Source organism: Branchiostoma belcheri, unplaced genomic scaffold, assembly GCF_001625305.1.
Source record: "Branchiostoma belcheri isolate BF01 breed outbred unplaced genomic scaffold, Haploidv18h27 scaffold41, whole genome shotgun sequence".
Classification (NCBI taxonomy): Eukaryota; Metazoa; Chordata; class Leptocardii; order Amphioxiformes; family Branchiostomatidae; genus Branchiostoma; species Branchiostoma belcheri.
Window position 1 is genome coordinate 2,203,393 of NW_017804032.1, and position 19,333 is coordinate 2,222,725.

Here is a 19,333-nt window from a genome sequence, read left to right on the forward strand (position 1 = left end):
TGAATAAGACGCTGACCCTGGAAATGACTACATAAGAACACACACTGCTATACGCACACTGTATAAAATGACATTTACGACCCAAAGTAAGTTTACATAATAAAAATGACAATTGAAGTCCAAGTACTTTAAAATCATCAGCCATTTCATTGTTAGAATTCTATCTCATAGTCTGTTTCAGGAGGGAAAAAAATACTTTTCTTGAATACATCCTCCTTATTTAAATGTGATTTATCCAGTGGAGCATTCAAATTTCCTGTAAACAGTAGACCATAACTGCGACGTCGTACTCAAAGACCACCAAAGGTACGGACAGCCAAAATGGGATCATGATCAGTTATTTCCCCTGGTCCTTGACACCTTCCAAGTATTTATAAGTATGAAAACTACATATGGGACGCATCTGATATCCTTACATATTCATTTGAGTTTCCAAGAAAAAGACTAATCATGTATCTTGCGGTGGCCGTCGGATAATTTTGTGGTCAAACACACGTGGTGAAAAGCTCGAGGCGGTGTGCTGAATAACACCACTGTACAATGTAGTTGGAATCGCATGACTGGTAAACCACCAATATTCTGCAATTTATTTGAGGCTGGTAGCTACATATACCGTCACCGTCAACGTCACCGCATCATTCCCCTCAGCGCCGACAAGGCTTCTAAACGCCGTGAGGACATAATCCACAGATGGTAAAATGGTTGCCTTTCATAGTAGCAGCGCCACGGCCTAAAACGAAACTGAGCGAGGAATTTCTATTATGACCGTATTACTAGAAAGCTTGTCTTATAAAAAAAGGTGCACTGAAAAGACTAATTTCTCTTTTTGTGCACGTTTAGAATTCAGTATACAATTGGGACAATCATGATTCCGAAGCGCGACCGATTTGAGGTCCAGAAAAGGAGCAACGACCGGTGGTTGAACCTACTCCTTCTTGTTCTGTATTTGGGGACACCTTGTATGGGTGGTCTGGACGACATGAAATACTGCAAGATGGACTTTGTCAAAGGAACATTAACTGATATGAAAATCTTTGTTTGCAAGTTTGGGTTAACCGATATTCCAACAGGAATACCAGCCAACATTTCTCACTTAAAGATATCCAACAATCCTGGGATTAGGAACCTTACACATATTCCGTCTCTTTCAAATCTAGAATCATTAGACATGAATTCCAACAACATTAAAACTGTCTCGTGGATCTTACTGAGAAAATTACCGAGTTTATCGTTTCTCTGCCTATCCTTCAACAGAATCGCACACGTTGACTTGGGTGTAGTTATAGGATATCTTCCAAAGCTGAAGTTCGTAGATCTGGCAAGTAACATGCTGACATCATTTTCTGAAAACGAGCTAGGACTTTCTTCTGTGCAACAGGTAAATATCTACTACAACCCTCTTATATGTGACTGCACGATGCTGTGGTTGATAGAAAAGATGGCATGTTTAAAAGAATGCCCTGGTTGTCATTTGAAATGTGACGCCGGATTTCTCCCAACCAAATTTGGAGGCAGACTTCAGTGTGACAGTCCAAATCATTTGCAAGGCTTGCCTTTAGAAAACGTCAACACATCACTGATGTCGTGTGAAGCACAGGAATCACCCTCGACAGCAGTTGTACTGACGGATGGACTAGTTGTCAGGACTGCGAAATTGACCGTTGAGAACGAGAAAAACACTGCTCCTTGGGGCACAACTTCAGATATCAATGAAATTCAGACAAAAACCTTTGAACCCTCAATGCCCACTTCCACACCGAGAAGCATTCCTCAAATAAAGGACACTAATCAGCAGATCAGTACTGTAGACATCATAATCATAACTTTAGTTGCTTCCTTAGCGTTTATCCTTATCCTGGCAATGACAAGAGAGATAGTAAAGTTGCACCGATCTCGTAGTCCTGATGAGGATGACAATTCGCCAGCTAGAGATAACATCGCACCGCAGATAGAAAACACTGCTTACCATCGAAATTGCAATGTAGGCGCAGCACAACAAGACTCTATCGCCCTGGCTCAAATAGCACCACCGATTATCAACGCTATGTATCACAGACAATGCAGTACTGGGGTCCCTCAACCACCTGATTCTACCGAAACATGCTTGGCCCAGATTACTCCACCGATAGAAAACACTGCCTACATCAGCAATGCTGCTGCCTCCTCACGGGTCATGTCAGCTTCAGTCTCGGAAAGAGAAGCGGATCGTAGACATTTGCTTTCGTCCAGACCTTTGCCAGAAGTGCCCTCAGCTGCGAGTCCACATGGACCTGACGACGTTATTTCCACTTTCGAGAACAATGGAGAAGACTCGCACTGCTATGAGTACATTCCTTAAAATATATTTTACACAAAGATTTACACAATATAAACAAAACTTTAAGTTGATTCAGATAATCAAACTGCTATGTAAGCCTATCTAAGTTCAAGTGCCTCGAAATTTGGATAGATATAATGAGTGTTGAGAAATTTGTGACATATATGCGGTGACAAGTGTGATGAGGGGAGTTCATGATAAGTAAATTTCCTTGGGGGTAAGACGATGTCATCAGTCAACATGACAGACATAAAAATTTAAATTAAGTCAATGTTCAGTAGAAATCATGTTATCTGCGTTTTTTGGAGGAAGTATGTTTTGCATAAGGGAGACAGTAGAAATGAATTATAGCGTTACTCGTACTCGTGTATGTATTTAAAACATTGGTTTGACGAAATAGCTGTAGCCATTGCCAACTTAACCAGTACAGTAGATTTCAACATGATACTTGAAATGTACCAATGCCTCCCAGTGGCAATGCGAAGGACCAGCATTCGATCCTTCAAATGTTTTAGAATGTTTGAATAGCTCAATCGTATTTGTTGTACAGGTTGTTGTCCGTATATGAAATATCAAATGTTTACTTTTTTCGTAAAAATCAATTCAGCTCAAAACATTACACGGCTTTCCCCGATTGAATATTGACATGTACTGTTACACGAAAAAAGTAACCTTCAATTGTCTGGCGTCTCCCTGACGCACGTTTCTGATCACACATGGTCTGGAATATGTAGATCAAGGCACATTCTAGAAAAATATATTCTAGACAAATATTGTCTGTAGTCTGGAACAATAACCTCTGTTGACACGCAACTGTGAGATGATTGGGAGTTTCTCATTCCGATTTTGAAAATGTTTTCTAGTCTGGCGATACAATGTTACTTGCTTCGATATATTGGTGTATTTTTAGTTTTATTTATCTATTTTTACCTTCTTTACAGCTCATCGTGTTTTCATTTGGGAAGGTAATGAATCAAGTCTAGTTGTTGTAGCAATGTTTGTGCCAGTTGTTAGTTGGATTATTATTAAGGTCATGTTATGTATTAAAAGGGGCAATATTTAACTTTTTGCACCAAAAATTTCGATATTTTAGTTGAAAAAAATCGGTGAAATTGATCTAAACTCAGCACCTGGCAGCAAAGAGCTTTACAAATACAAATAAACCAACTTATTTATCTAAATACATCAATAACACAGTGTGACACAGTGATAATCCAATACTTTGGTTTTACTACAAGCATACATTCTCTAAATATAGATGAACACAATCATGTCATCCCTGTCAACACTAGACATCTGAATACCAACACTACCTAATGTACAGTACAACATACATGTACAGGGAAGTACACATCATGAAGTTCCTTATAAAAATGGACACTTTTTTTTACTGCACAGGACCATTATTTTATAATAGTCTCTTGTCCATACATACAACCAATATTTTCCCGATCATTAAAATGTTAAATAAACCAAACTATATTCCTTCATTGTAAAGTACTAAAACCGTTAAATTATGGCCACTAGATGTAAAAGTGTAGTAAAAACTATATATTATGTGAAACAACTAATACTGCAATCTGATCATCATAAATAGCTTGTAGAGTATGTACACTGAATGACGTGCTCTGGTCACATATTTTCAATGTACAGTTCCAGCAGACAGTAATATAAGGTATTTCTCATCAGTGAAATGTATCTTCTTAGACTGCAAAAAAAGAATAAGACAATCATTTCTTTAATAAAAAGGGAATTCTTCATAAAAGACATGGCTATGAATCATTACAGAATAAAATTTATGGTATTGCCACAAGTTAAATGTTGGTCTTTTTCTTCTTACTCAAATGTTTTAAAGGCTGTGGGATTGATAGAAGTATAAGGAAGTACATTCCAATATTTTGCTGTTGCTAGTATGCTATAATATGCAGTATCACTGGAATCAATGTACACGAAATGACAGGTCTATGGGTCCATCTATTGGAAGTATGTACTTATCGGAGAAAATACGATGATGCTTGTTAATGTTCCTGCTGTGATTAAGAAAAGATTTAAGAATAACCCAACATTTTGGGAACCAAAGCCTTTGCCAATGAAGCAATCGAAGTTGAATATTTCAACAAATACTTTTGGCCCTTTCCTCTAATGCTGATAATCCTTTAAAAAGATTTTGGTTGTAGATTTTTCTAAAACACATCTTTTCTCTTGTGCTACAAACAAAAATCAATGAATGACTTTTCAACTAACCTCTTAATAGATCAAACAAGAAACCAACTAACCGACAAACTATCATAATAATTAACAAACATAATGTCCTATACCATTAATAACAACAAGGTGTAAGCTATATTACTAGTACTTGTGATATCTTTTTACATAAAAACAACCTGTTTTGACATCTTTTTTTATCCAAAAGTGTTCATGTCGAATCTACATAGAACTATTTACAGACAGTTTTTACTTGGGGACAGAACTTACATGGTTTGACTAGAAAATATTTAAAATACTGCTACAAAATGGTCATCAAGAAACCATATTCATTGTTTTGACATCAAATCAAATTTCTTGTCTGTACCTAGACAAAATTGGTAGGTTATATTTACAGATACCAAGGAATATACCATTCTCAATGTAAAGATGGGGGTGAGAAGGATGCAGTCCAGAGTTCGAAAAAGAAAGATTAAAAAATTCCAAGGAGGGTGGAATCATTCAGTTCAGTCATTTTAATCATTTTGAATGTCCCAATGAATTGAACTGCTTTTTTGTGCTCCAAATAATTAACACCCCTCTCAACTTTTTTTAAATAAGAGAGGCCCTGGTGAAACCATGTTTATGAGTAGAAGGGGGTGGGGAGTACATGTAGTTGTTTACTAGTATCCAACCCACCAATATAATTGTTGACATTTGCAAACAAAGAAATGGTCTATACATATACATACTTACCCCCTCTCCCCCACCAACAGTAGGTATATAACTCCAAAGGGAACTAAAACCTATCTGTTAAAACTCTGTACAAGTTTTACAAATTGGTCTTAAATATATCACAGTGCCATCTTCTACAACACGAGCTAACTATAGCACTTCGAGCGATACACGTTATTTACAAGCGAGTGGTTCAGTACAAAGCTGCTCTGGAATGGTTCACAAATGAGCGGTTGGAGCACATCTACTTTGGATTAGTACAGCAAAGATGCTGGGGTAAGTATTTGGTATTTGTCCTGGTGATACCAGGTAGTTGTTTCAAAGCAAAATTTCGTGTGAAAAAATGCTGTAATGCTGTAAATATGCTGAGAATGCTGTAAATATGTCCCGGATTCATATAGCACTGTAAATAAAAGAGTACTTGAGGGTTATTCCATTTTAGACATCATAGGAGGGGGAATCAAATGATCTGAATACCCCCCTCCACTTGGACAATGGAATAGCCCTTAAACAGCTATAGACAAGAAGCATGTCAGGCAAGAAGCATGTCAGACTGACCTGTGAGATAAATAGCACTCATCTTACATGTACATAATAGACACAACACAAGTATATGTGTCTACAGTCTAGGGGGCACCACTGAATGCTTTCCTTACTGCAACTTGATTCAAGAAAGTGTAAGAAAGACTTTTTAGACAGTATAAGTCACAGATAGGTACATGTTCAACCAATCAGTCGTCTTCGGTAACGTACGCGACCAAGTCCATGACATTGGCCAATAGTTCGTCTTCGTCTTCTCCCGATTGCCGACTGCTCCGTCCCGAGGAATCGTGGGTACCGTTTTGTGTCATCTGTGCGGGAAGTGGAAGGGTGTCCGTCGTCGGAGAACTCTCCATGGATTTGGAGACTTTGGGAAGTTGAAATGATACCCCCATCTTGTTCCCTTCTGCTGATGTGTCTTGTTCCTTGTTGTCCTTTTCTGATGACAGTTCTTTCTTTTTGGGATCTTCCTCTTCTTCATCTTGGTCTTTTGTTTCCTGGTCGTCTTTCGACTCTTCTTTTTCCTTTTCTTCTTCTTCTTCCTCTTCCTCGTCATCATCGGATTCAGAAGTATCGAGCTGCAAAAGTTTAATGAATTGGACTGTGCATTGAGGCATGGATATACATTGTACCGGTATACACTTGTGTGTCTGCTACATGTACCACAACTTCTTTGAGGAACTGGTCTTGTCTACAACACTTCTATTCAAAACTAGACAATGCACTGTAAGTCTCTGAATGTAACTTTGCCACATGTAGCACAGTTCCTGCCTGCTAGTAACCTGCAGTTTAGAAGGAAGCTGCAAGGGGTACCAGTTTGCTCCATTGTTAGGCTATTCACAATACAGCAATTACAGCAATCAATGAAATGAATCCATCCATTCATTATGTATGACTATGAAGAATCTTGACTTATCCCATTCATAAATTGAGAATCTAACAGTAACATTGGCAATAACCACTTTCCAGAGATTACTAACAACTGCCACTGACCTGCCGTCTAGCTGGTTTCTTTGGTTCCTCCCTGGTCTCATCCGAGCTGGACTCACTCTCACTGCTGGACTCCAGGCGTGGTCGTTTCCTCCTGGGGGACCCCTCCTCTTTCACACTCTCTGGTTCCCACTCCAGGTCTGGCAGGTCCGATCTGGTGAAGGGACATGGTGTTTGTTAATGTTTTAGCTGATGTACTCATTGTTGTGACTATCTTTTGTGCTGTATTTTAACGATAATGATGCAGACATATGTAAGATTTCATGCTAACTTTATCTATTTGTAATGATGGGTGGGCGGTATGTTGTAAATACTGAACATATTTCATGCACTTCACTTTGACATGCCAGTCGATATTCAGTAAATCTGAATCTAAACGCTTGAACGGTTTAAGTTTTACTGTGTATCTAACCACTAGGCATTTTTAAAAAAGTAAAGGCTTCAAATAACACTTTAAGTGAGTGACTACATATTTTCTTGAGATTTAGAAGTCATTTTTGCAAATTGCAAGTTGGCATTTAAGCCCAGACTGTTCAATTGACAAGTGTCTAATGTGTTCACCTCTTAGTCTTCTCCTTCTCCTCCTCACTGCTGGAGGACTCCTTGTAGCAGACCTTCTGTCGGCGAGCAGAGTACGTCCTCACACCCGACCACCTGGGAATGTTCTCACTACTCACACTGGAATGTTCGTCATCTGAAAACAACACAAGGAGTAGCCTACAGGTTAAACAAACTTGACAAGGCACAATTTCTTCTACATTTAGAGAACTGTTTGTAGTACATGCATGTCCTGCTCAGTAGTTGAATGTCTTTGTTTTTCTTTTTTGTCTGCATACACATTTGTTTCATGCATGCACCTCTCTTGCTTACAAGACATGCATGTGAGATGCTGAATTTTGGTTAACCTCCTCCAAGCTGCCTAACCTCAAAAACAATATAAATTGTGCCATAAAATGCTGCCTTGGCAGACTAAACGTTAAGCTTTAGTTTGTGATGATTGTAATGTCTTGAATTTTGTGTATGTAATATCCAGACTCAGAAGATAAGATTCCTGGAAAGTTATAAAGAAGGGTGAAATGTATCACGGCAACAAAGAATCAAAGAAAAGAAAAAGTAAATTAAGAAAACATCTGACAGTACCGATGTCTTCTTCCTCCTCGTCTGAGTCCCAGTACCGGCGTTTGCGGCCGGACCTGAGGCGGGAACTCCTGCGGGTGGCCTTGGAGGAGCGTCGGGACTGAAACCTCCTCCTGGTCCTCTGTGCCAGGGAGTCCTCACTGTCACTCAGACTGGCCTCGCTGGGTTCACTGGGCTCCTCTTCAACCTCACTCTGCTCACTGGGAGGAACAGACATATTTATATTGTAACACTGTGGAAAGAGGGAAAGACACAAGCTGACAAAGGTTGACTTGTGGAACCCGTGCCACTCGCATAGTGTGTCAGTTCACAACCAGTGCACCAACCGATTAGGCCAAAAGGTCCACCCACTGGGCTGGGCAGTTAGTGACACCTATATACTCACTGATACACTACTCCCCCTCTCCTCTGAGATTTGTCTTCGACTCTCCAAGTTTCTTGTCCCTGCGGGCACACTCGGCCATACAATACATCTCGCAGGGCTACTTCCTACACCATTGTAACACCGTAGAAAGAGAGAAAGACACAAGCCGACAAAGGTTGACTCTGACTCCCGCAATTACCTTCCTTCGCTCATGTTGTACTCTTCCTCACTCCCCACTTCTTCCTCGCTGTCTGCGTCCAGGTCCATGAGTCTGCGGCGGCGGCCCTTCTTCGGTCCCTCCTTCTTCACCACGCCACCCTCTGCAGCGATGATGTTCTCTATGTCCTTACCCCCATATCCTCCTGCACCTGAGGCAAGGCGAAACAAGGCAATCTGTGATAGCGCACTTACCCCCCCTGGCAGAACATGAGAGAACTGCAGTGTGGAAATCCCACTAACACATAAGCAGCAGCTTGAAGAAAAATCAGATGTCAAGCAGCTACTGAAAGGATGGAGGGACGAATCAAGACACATAAGACAGTAGTTCAGTGAAGCTTCACAGCCCAAATATTTAACCTAACACACTGGGTCACCCCTATATTGCTCTGTGAGTTGCATTCTTTTATCTTTAGAAGAGATTTGATGCCATAAGCTTCATCATACACTGGGCAGCCAGCTTTATGTCCCAATCTGACAGGACAATGCAACTCTTTTTCAGATGTGTCCAGACCTGGGAGCAAATACTGGTACATCTTGTCATAGTCAAGAACTTGTACATCTTAAATAAAGACAAAATCTGTAGTGACTTACCTTCTGATGCTTTGATATCCTCCTGAATGGCTTCGTTGATGACCTCGTCAAAGTCGTCAAACCTGTAGGAGATGTCCTTCCTTGTGCGCCGCGACGTGCGTCTCTCCGCGATGGTCTTGACGGGTTTCTCGTCGTCGTAGTAGTGGCGGCGGCGGTGGTGTCCGTGGTGCTGCTTCTTCTTCTTCTTGTGCTGGTGACGAGGCCTGATCCTCTCCTCCTCATCACTGCCTACCATCTCAGACTTAGGATCAGGCTGGGAGGGGAGGAACAGGGTGTTAGAGAGGTTTGAAGTACAGAAAGCTACAATTATGTTACTTTCACTAATATAAAGAGGACCCAGTTCATTATATATTGCTGAGAAGACTTTGATTTAAAAAAAATGAAAACGGGTACAAGATTTTGGGCTGGGGTGTGTGTATGTGTGTTGTGTGTTGTGGTCTTCTCTGACTGATCCAGTCTCTAGTATTGATTTAAAACTTCACCAAGCTACAAAATTACATGACTGTGTATGTACAAAGTAGTACAAAAGGCCATTACATTCACTTACAATAAGCAAGACCCAGTTCTTTTATTTTCAAAAGAATTACAAGAGGGGTACAAGATGTTGATCTGGGGGTGTGTATGTGTGAGTAAGTGTTATGGTTTTTACCAGTCTGTAGTCAACAAAGCTACAAAATTACATAATTATAAGTACAGTACAACCAATAGTGAACTTACCTCAGGAATGACATTCTCCAGGCTGATGCCAACGTACGTCAACCTTTCCTTCCTGCGCTCTGCTCGTTGTTTCTTCTTGAGTTCCTGGTCCACTTCTGCTAAGGCTTCTCTCAGTTTACTCACCAGCTGCACCTAGACATAAGACATGTACATGTTTCTTCATTCTATTCCAGTTCCATGAGCCACTAACAATTTTTATGGCCTTCTGGCACTTTGATTGTGTAAAACTCAACATAAAATATAGTAATTATTACTTACATGTTCACAGCTGGGACAGAACCAGTCTCCATCAGGGATCATCATCAGAGGGGGGCGCAAGCAGGCTGTGTGATAACCACTATCACATTTGTCGCACAAGAGGATCTACATGGGGAACAGTGACATGATTATAAGCTGTGTGTGTGATAATTACCATTACATTTATCACAAAGAAGATTATACAAGGAGGAAACGTAACTCTCAAACAAACTATGTGATAACTACTGTCAAAGGTGATCTATTGGCATAATCAACATCAGAATTCCACGTCATGTACATGTACTTTTCATTTGATAATTTGTGGCACACAATTATGTAGGGAAATGCCAAAAAACAGAACTTAAAAAAATCATAATGCCTTTGATTGCATGAAAGAAGGAAAGTATAGTTGCTAATTTCAAAGAATGCATTTCATAACAAAAACAATAATAAGAGGAAGGAAACTGAACTATGCACACTGCACTTAGTATCCGTCCCCACGTACCCATTCCGGATGATTGTACATGCCACATTTACAGCAGGGAGAGTCGTCCTCAGTAGGGTATTCACTCTCCTCTTCTTCTGAACTATCCTCCTCCTCTTCTTCATCCTCCGATTCTTCCTCACTCGTGCTGTCCTTCCTGCGCCGCCCCCTCCTCTTGCCACGCCCTCTCTTCTCTCGGCTCTTCTTGACAGGTTTTGGGGAGGGGGGCAGGGAGGGTTCGGATGGCTCTTTTGGGTAGGTGACAGGTTTCTTCTGCAAATGGAGACAGCAACATTTTTGTAAAGCACAAAACAAATAATTAACTTTCAAACATACACTTGTATTAGCAACATTATTGAAATTTGTACTAACAATTATCTAAGATTGATGATCAACCAAAATGTCACGATGGAATTTTGCAAAGTAACAATAATGCCTATATACAACATTTACTAACATAAATATAGCACAGGCAAAAGATTATAGCAAACAAGAAAGTCTTTCGTGAATAGTTTCATGAGGTGGTTGAAGCCAAGTTCTTTTCTCACAGCCAAAAGCTGATGTTTCACTGACCATTGTCATCTTCATCGTGGCAATTTATCATTAATGATTAAGATTACCCTGATGAAGATGACAAGACAGTCCCAATGTTAACATACCTTAACTTCAGGTGTGTAGACTTGTTGTACAGCTTTCCTGGCCCTGGTACTTCTCCTGATGGGAGCACTACTGACAGCCTCCTTACTGCTCTCAGAGTCTTTACTCACACTTCTGCTGTCATCAAGCTCTTCTCCTTCTTCTTCCTTCCCTTCTACATCCTCATCCCTCTCCTTTGCTGGCTTCTTTGTGGCTCCTTTAAGACCCTTTCTACCCCTCCTCCCTCTTTTCCTGCCCCTTTGGGGCTTGGTGGTGTCTTCAGATGTTTCTAAGTCGTCTTTTTCAGTGGCATCTTCTTTGTGGTCTTCTTCTGTTTCCTCTTCAGGGTGTTCACTCTTCTTGGGTTTCGTATCAGAGTCTTTGCTCTCTTCCCCAGTGTTGTCAGCTGACATGTCAGGGTCTTTGCTCTCCTTCCCAGGTTTGTCCTTACTTGTACAAGAATCTGCAGTCTTGTTCCCAGGGTTCTCTTGTTCCTTTTCGTCAGGTTTCTCACTCTCTTTCCCAGGCTTTGGACTCTTCTCACCACCATGCTTGGTCACATCCTCCCCAGCTGCCTCAGTTTTTTTCTCAGGTTCTTTACTCTCTCTCTCACTGTTCTCACTCTCTGATGTAGTGTTAACTGGAGAAGTTTCAGCTTTCTTCTCCTTTTCCTCCTTCTCTTTGACCTTGCTCTCTTCAGGTTCAATCGATGACCTTGACTCCTCAGTCTTTTTACTCTCACTTTTGTCATCTGAGACACGATTGGTGGAGACCTGCTCCCTCTCAGTGGTCTGCATCTCTTTCCCGGAATCAGACATCTTGTTCCCAGTGTTATTAACATCTGACCTTTGACCCTCCCTCTCATTGGCTGTTCTCACCTCTGACGATTCATCAGTATTGCTGCTTGAATTGTTCAAAGTGTTCTTGGACAGTATTTCTCTCACTTTACTCTTTGCTTCTGTAAAAATACAAAATATTAACATTGATATGAGATATGAGAATATCCACAATTAGATTATTCACCCTTTGACATGCAAAGTTTAAATTATAAACAGCTTTGAGTTGACCAATTTTTGCATCCTCAAAATAAAGTGTTTTTACTTTCACCAAAATCTATTAGGATACCTTCAACTGCTGCAGTTTCCGACATTTCTCTGCTGTTAGCACCCTTGTCCTCTTCTTTGGCTGTACTGCCACCTTCCGTAGGGCTCCTTCTTTCCTTCTGTCCATCCTGGCTGCCCATCTCTCCCTGCAGCGGAACACTGTCCATACTGCTGCCCTCCCCCATACAGTAGTGTATCCTACCGTTTGCAAACGTCTGCAGTCCTACGGTAGGATCCATACTCGCGCTGACCACACGCGGCGGTTCTGTGATAGCGTCTCTTTCGCACTTAATGGGGACATCGCGTAGGATATTCTCAATAGAATGGATTCCCTTGTGCACATGGCTAACCGGTTTTGGCGGAGGCGAGGGTTCCTGTTGTTTGTTGCCACCCTTGCTTGTTTCTCCTTTATCTTTGGCCTCGGACTGGTTGGAAGATGTTGCGCTTTTCTCACTCGTGCCAGCACTAGATTCTAACCCAGACTTCACAATAACACTTTCCTTGTTCATTTTTTCATCTTCTTTTGAGGTGGACATTGTGGGTTCTGGTTTGACAGGCTCTTGAGTGATCTCTCTCTTCACGATGACACTGACATGTTGGGAGGTGATGGGCTTACTGGTTTCTTCCTTGCCTGACTTGTCCTCTGTAGCTGCTTGAACGTCCTTTCTGTTTTCCTTTACTTGACTCTCTTTTCTTGGCTTGTCATCTGTGGCAGTTTTGATGTCTTCTTTATCTTCTTTCAGTTGGCTGTCCTTTTTTGGCTTGACATCTGTTTGGGCCTCCTCCTTGTTTTCCTTGTCCTCATCTGTAAAAACAGAACCAATGAAATTTGTCTTGTTGGAAGTATTTTTACTTCTTACGAAGGCAAAACTTTGGCACACTGCTCAAAAATTTATTGGACCTACTTTAGGCTTATCCATATAGGTATTCTGAACTATATTTGGAAACAAAGAATGATGTCACCATCCCAAACACCACGACAAGGTAGACCGACTTCACAAAACAGACATAACAGGACACAACTCCCCAACTTCAACTGATTCTAAGTCCACATCAAACAATCAATACAACACATACTTGCATTACAACAACAAGGATCTTGTACCTCAGTTTCCACTCAAAAGGACTTTTCCAGATTCCCTTATATTATAACGTCAAATAGTCCCTTTACAATTACCAGGCTCAAAATATCTTTCTACAATATGTGATTCCTGATACAGAGCCTATGTCATTGCAAATTGATAATATTTCTTCTGCAAATGGCTGGTATTAATTACAAACATAATGCCAATTATACCTCTTTTACAATTCCGATCCCTATCCCTGTGAATCTGAAGTTCCACAGACTGCACTTTTATGACTTTTTGTGGAATCTTATCACTTCAAACCACACAAACCAAGATTTCCATGCTTGTCACAACCCAGGGGTCTGTTAAGAAGATCCATTCCTATATAAAACATGCATCAAGTTATATTATTTCTCTTGCCAAAGTATAGCTTAAGTTATGTTCAAGCATTACAGCTCAGAAAACACAGTTATGATGACGTCCATTTAACAGTCCCCAGATTGCCCTATGACTGAGGAACTCACCATACTGACCATTGGTACATTTGTCCTTAATCTTACCGGCCAGACTGGCCTGGTCAGTGGACGTGGACTTATCGTCCTCCTCCTCCTGGTCAGCAGTGTCCTTCCCTCCCCCCTCCAGCTCTGCAATGAGACCTTCCAACTCATCACGAGTCCTGAAAGCGAATTAACAAATGCACTTTTACAGTGAACTTAAATGATGTCTTTGGTGCACCAAGGTGCACATTGGCAGAACGTACTGCGCCTGCATGAAATCTGAAATGCAATGTGCAAAGCACTTCTACATAATGTATGCTTTAGGGTTGTGGTCACATATTAAGAATGAAATCTTCTAATACTCCCCAACTGCGACTTCAGATAGCCTGAGCCCAAAGAAAGAATAATATATATATAGAAAACTTAGTAATACAACACAGAGACACTACTAATCATTTCTCAAAGACAACAACTGCCCCCCTCCCCCATATCATGACATTCCACTGTTTCCAGGTGTGCTTTTCTCACCTGCAGACCACCTGCCAGGTGGAGTTATACTGGTCGTCTGGCTCCTCTCGGTACAGGTGCAAGTTCATGTCTGCATCCTGAGAAAACAAAAGAATTACACAAAGTCAAGGTGACACATACTAGTATTTCAATCCTTAACCTGATGTGGTTATCCTGAATGTCTCATGGAGAGACCACATCAGAAATGAGGAATCCGAGCCATGCTGGGAATGGAAAATACCATAATTGACGACATTCATAAAAGAAGGCTGAGGTGGTTCGGTCACGTTCAGAGGAGACCCCCAGACTCTTTGGTATATGGGGCCTACCATCAGGATTTCACAAACCCCAGACCTAGAGGTAGACCCCCTAAAAGATGGCGGGACCAGATAGTACAGGACACGGGGTGGTCCCTCAAGTACGCTGAACGAAAGGCTAAGGACCGCGATGCCTGGCGGGAAAAAATGAAGAGGAGCAAGGGGCCAGTTCTGGCCTAAGCATTTAGGCAGGCAGGCCTGATGTGGTGGACTGTTGGAACCAAAACTCTATTAGCTAACAGGTTACATAACAGGGAGAGGGTTAACAATCTTTCTTGACTCTTAAAACATTTTATATATCTATCTAAATTGGTTTGGCTGTTGAACCCTCACAGCCAGGGCAGCCCAACTAGCCAGTGGCTATTACAAAGGGCTTGTCCTGCTGACAAGACATGACATTAAAACATTACAGCTGACAGCAACATATAAGGTGGCTTAACAACCTACAATAAAACATTTTGTAATGACTATTAACTTAAACATTTTTCTTGAGGTAGCCTTATGGCATCTAGTTTCTAATGGTTATGGTCGAACATAATTTAACTCAAGCACTTAATCTAACCCGAGCAATGTTCTAACATATTTCACTACTAACCTGCATGTACCAGTACAGCATGCCATTTTTGTCTCGTCCCAGAGGTTTCTCGCGCATCGCGTCTGCTTCTTCTTTATTCAACACCTCGGCACGAAACTTCAGGTTGTCGTCAAACTGGCGCTCGCACAGGTACTGTAAGTCAAAGGTCAAACACAGAGCCGTCAGTTCATGGTAATTACAGCATCTATTTGCTGGCTGGTGTTTTGAATTTGAGTACACAACTTGGAAAAGAATAAAAAAAACATTGAAATAGAATAAAGAATATTGTAAATCACTTTATTTTTGCGGTACTTTTACATTCACTGGTGCCGCAAATTTATCATTACTGCGAACAAATAATTCACTGATTTTCTTTCTTCTGCACATGTGGCCACCACAAACATATAGTTCTGCGAACATGTCCATTTTTCTCAGAGTACAAAATATACCACAAATATGAAGTGGATATTTCAGGATATACAGTAGTTTGTACCTTTAGCAGTTTGAGCTTGATGTTAGGGTCCACCTCCTGGTACCCACCCTGCTCCATCTCCCAGGCTGCAATCTGAGAGAACTGACGGCACATCTGGGAACAAGGTAATGTGTGCTCAATGTATAACACTTCATGGCACAGGTAAGTCATAAATGGTAAATAAAAGATTTCAAGAGTTTATCTCATGGAAAGTTATTGATATTTCCAAATAAAATAATAAAATGTGGGTCTTCTTTTACCTATTTACAGTGTTGATGACAGGTAGATTAAGACTGCACAACTGATCAAAGTGTTGGATCATGATTTTATAATTTTTAGTTTATTCTATAATGACTTTATTGGCAATGCTAAAGATTATGCTTACCTTAACGAGGTACCTCTCCCACTTGTCCGAGGACACACTCTTCCCGATCTTACGCATCAACTTGACCTGCATCATGATCAAGTCTGGGTTCACTGAAATAAGAAGGAAATTGTTACTATTAGCTCCACTCCTCAAGTGTCGCCAAAAAACGGCTGAAAATCAATCCAATTTGGGTTGATTCTACTCACAAATTATTTATACTGGTTGCAAATCCTACCAAGAAATTCAAAGCCAATAAGCAATTCAGTAAATTGACACAGTCGGAAGAAAATTACTACATATTAAAGCATTGAGATATTTTCCTTGCAGGTGCATGTGAATGACTTTTTTGTTTCTGGTAAGCTAATTTTTTTTATTCAGACTATTTAATTGAATACCATTGGGACACATTCATGGAAGAATCTCAATCTGTATAATGTCTGGATCTTAATACTAGATAAATTTCATTTGTTTGTCCCTTTCTGTTTTTTTTTTATTCCAACTATCCCTCAAATACCAGCAGTTAAATTTCAATACATATCCCTAAATTATCAACACGTGTTTACCTTTTACCAACATACTGCTTATAAACTACTTATTGAAAAATAAACAACAGTCTAATATGCCTCGTATAAAATTCAAGGTGATAAATTAGAATCATTGTTGAAATTTTGAAATCAAATAATACAACATGAACAGGAATAAAGACAAGCATAAGTGTGCAATAGATAAAATGTGTCGGTTATTGATAAGATTTATTGATTTTCATAAATGTAAACAAAGCCATGTGGTTATTATAAACAATAATAAATTATTGCATATCACACAAATAAATATGAATTCCCAAATTTTTAAACAGAAATTATAATGTGTACAAAGATTATTATTGCCTAAGCAGTAAGCACACATATCCACACAAACCTTACAATTGTATAATACCATGAAAAGCATGTAACGTTATTGGGGATAACATAATATAATTTGAGGTGAATGGCTGGGAAAATTATGTTTCTGTTGTGACAATTGAAAGAATATCTACAAGTTGAAACTGTTTATAGCCAAATGTGGATGCATAGATGTAATTTCTAGCCCCCAGCACTGCATCTGTACCTGTAGGTGTGCACACCTGTGGTCAGGTGTCGGATTACCTGCATGCTGCAGAGACCACCCATTCGCCCCCCTCCCCACTCACCTAATTTATACCAATTCACACCCAAAACGGACACCTATTCAACAATAAAACGATTCGGTGCACGAATGGCTTTTAGAAACTCCACAAAACCTGACCACAAGATCCTCAGCAAAGCGAGGAGACGCGAGAATCCATCGAAAATCCTGGTCATTATCATAATTATCCATTGTTTGGATCATACGAAGCCCCCCTCCCACACGCCTTTTTTCGAACCCAGTTTCTGCGCGTTGAACTTGAAGTAAAAGCGGGATTCGGGTGACTTACGCCTGGTGGTGTCCTCCAAGGCTCTCTGGAGCTCGGCGTAAGACATGGGCGGCAGCCCCAGAGCTTCCCCATACCGTCGGAGGAAGCCACAAACGACCGCATAGTCGGGATCCGTATCCACTCCTTTCTCCGGGCCCGACATGTTTGTATATTGAAGCGGCTCCCCGATTACCTTTATACTGTCGCGGTCGATCGAAAAGTTAGCTGGACGGATAAGGCAAAATCACGAAACGTTGAAACTACATAACAACACGCAAGAAAATTCTGTCAGAGTTTCTTCAGTTTGATCTGTGACAGATAAATTTATTATGAGACAGCGCTTGTGAGACAAAGAAAGTTAAGAAGATTAGAAAAACCGCCTCGCGCGGTGTATTTAAAAGCAGACAGATCAGCCGCGTCACCTAGCGAAATGAACTAAACCTGCAGGTAACACTGCGAACACTGGCACCTGGAGTATGGTTTTGTGTTATCAGCGCTATATGTAACTTTTGTATATTGTTCTTGGCAGCATCATACGTCTGGACTCTCTATAGTCTACCGAGAATAGCGTGCAGTCACACACACACAAAACAGACAAGTGATCCGCCCGTTTGACACAGATTTCGCGCTGCGGCTTCCTGACATACAGTCGATTCGCAACCCCTCGCGCCGTGGACGATTAAAAAAATCAGACCACTAGGAATTTCTTTATAACTGATTTGGGTATAGTCACGGTTTGGGTCTTTCTGCCAGCATCAGTCATTTCTGCCGAAAAATTTTATTTCTATATATTGGATTATCCTACACGAATATTCCCAATTTTGTGCGTTAATTTTGGAGTGAACGTAATGTTTTTTCTGTGCATTTTACCAAAATGAAAGAGGTTGAGGAAATTAACCAAACTCAGTTGGTCTTGTAGCTAGCTGGAGAGATATCCTTTAGTCCCATGCCCCATTCTCCTTCCAAATTATTCCACGGCAGAGACGGTTGCTAGATTTGAGTGAGGGTGTGCAGCTTCGAATAGAAACGCCAAATAAACTGGGGAGTGTGCCCCCCTTAATTTAGAGCTCTGCTAGCACCTGACCTCAGCCAATCGGGAGCTTGGATTTCTAGTGATTACTAGTATATCCACATAGTATCCTGTTTGCCAGCTAGCGCACCTCTCTCCCTACATTAGGGTTATGGTAGCCCTAGAGCTGAGCCTTCCCTCCATGTGTATCTTTTGGACAGTATGTGATATGTTGATATGAAATGGTTGCACGGAAACAGAAAGAGATTAATTTATCATGATGCAATATAAACCACGGTGAAAATTCGTGTTTAAGTTCGTGTTCGTGTACGTTGATGGAGGACATGTTTAGTTTCAGACAGCAGTCCCACTATTCTCTGAGTTGATCTCCCTAGCGACAAATTTGAGAACTACATGTCAGCTGGATTTTGCTCCAGTGTCAGACGATTAACAGACGGTGTTGCTACACGTGGCCACCTTTCCACACTCTGTACGGTGATTTATTGACATGACATAATTTACTATCTTTAGGTGGGCAAGTGTTGAGTTCAGTGTCCGACCGGAAAGTCATCAGACATGAGATATCTGTGTCCAAAATAGCCGATGGCGGTCCGGCTGGATTAGAAACAGATCAGGTTGGCCATACCTTTTAAATGAAATGTTCAGATGTCAATCAAGGCTATTCAAAGTCACGCTTCTTTCTCAGGTGTGCATGACTGATTGCACGTAAGCAAGGCAGAGTTCACATGAAGAACTGTAAATCGTATATACATACTATATAAATCGCAGACAGCATCATGAAAGTTTGACCACCGCAACAACTGGAGGTGGATTCCA

At 40.8% G+C, this 19,333-nt stretch overlaps 1 protein-coding gene across 3 annotated transcripts; it reads right to left on the bottom strand.

Annotated features, from left to right (window-relative positions):
- Positions 1-3,527: 3,527 nt before the first annotated feature.
- On the bottom strand, positions 3,528-17,864 carry LOC109477856 (remodeling and spacing factor 1-like). Of its 3 annotated transcripts, none has more exons than XM_019779288.1 (17): positions 17,509-17,864; positions 16,074-16,165; positions 15,710-15,802; positions 15,238-15,369; positions 14,347-14,423; positions 13,846-13,997; positions 12,277-13,059; positions 11,175-12,109; positions 10,537-10,788; positions 10,053-10,157; positions 9,795-9,926; positions 9,078-9,330; positions 8,467-8,635; positions 7,907-8,103; positions 7,328-7,460; positions 6,770-6,920; positions 3,528-6,354 (listed from the first exon to the last, which is right to left on the bottom strand). In XM_019779288.1, exons 1-17 carry the CDS (start codon positions 17,648-17,650, stop codon positions 5,968-5,970), a joined length of 4,185 nt encoding a protein of 1,394 aa, XP_019634847.1. In that variant the 5' UTR covers positions 17,651-17,864; the 3' UTR covers positions 3,528-5,967. The 3 variants fall into 3 exon arrangements, with proteins under 3 accessions (XP_019634847.1, XP_019634849.1, XP_019634848.1); XM_019779290.1 differs by having other exon boundaries at positions 13,882-13,997; positions 17,509-17,736; XM_019779289.1 differs by having other exon boundaries at positions 13,855-13,997; positions 17,509-17,736.
- Between the last annotated feature and the right edge of the window lie 1,469 nt (positions 17,865-19,333).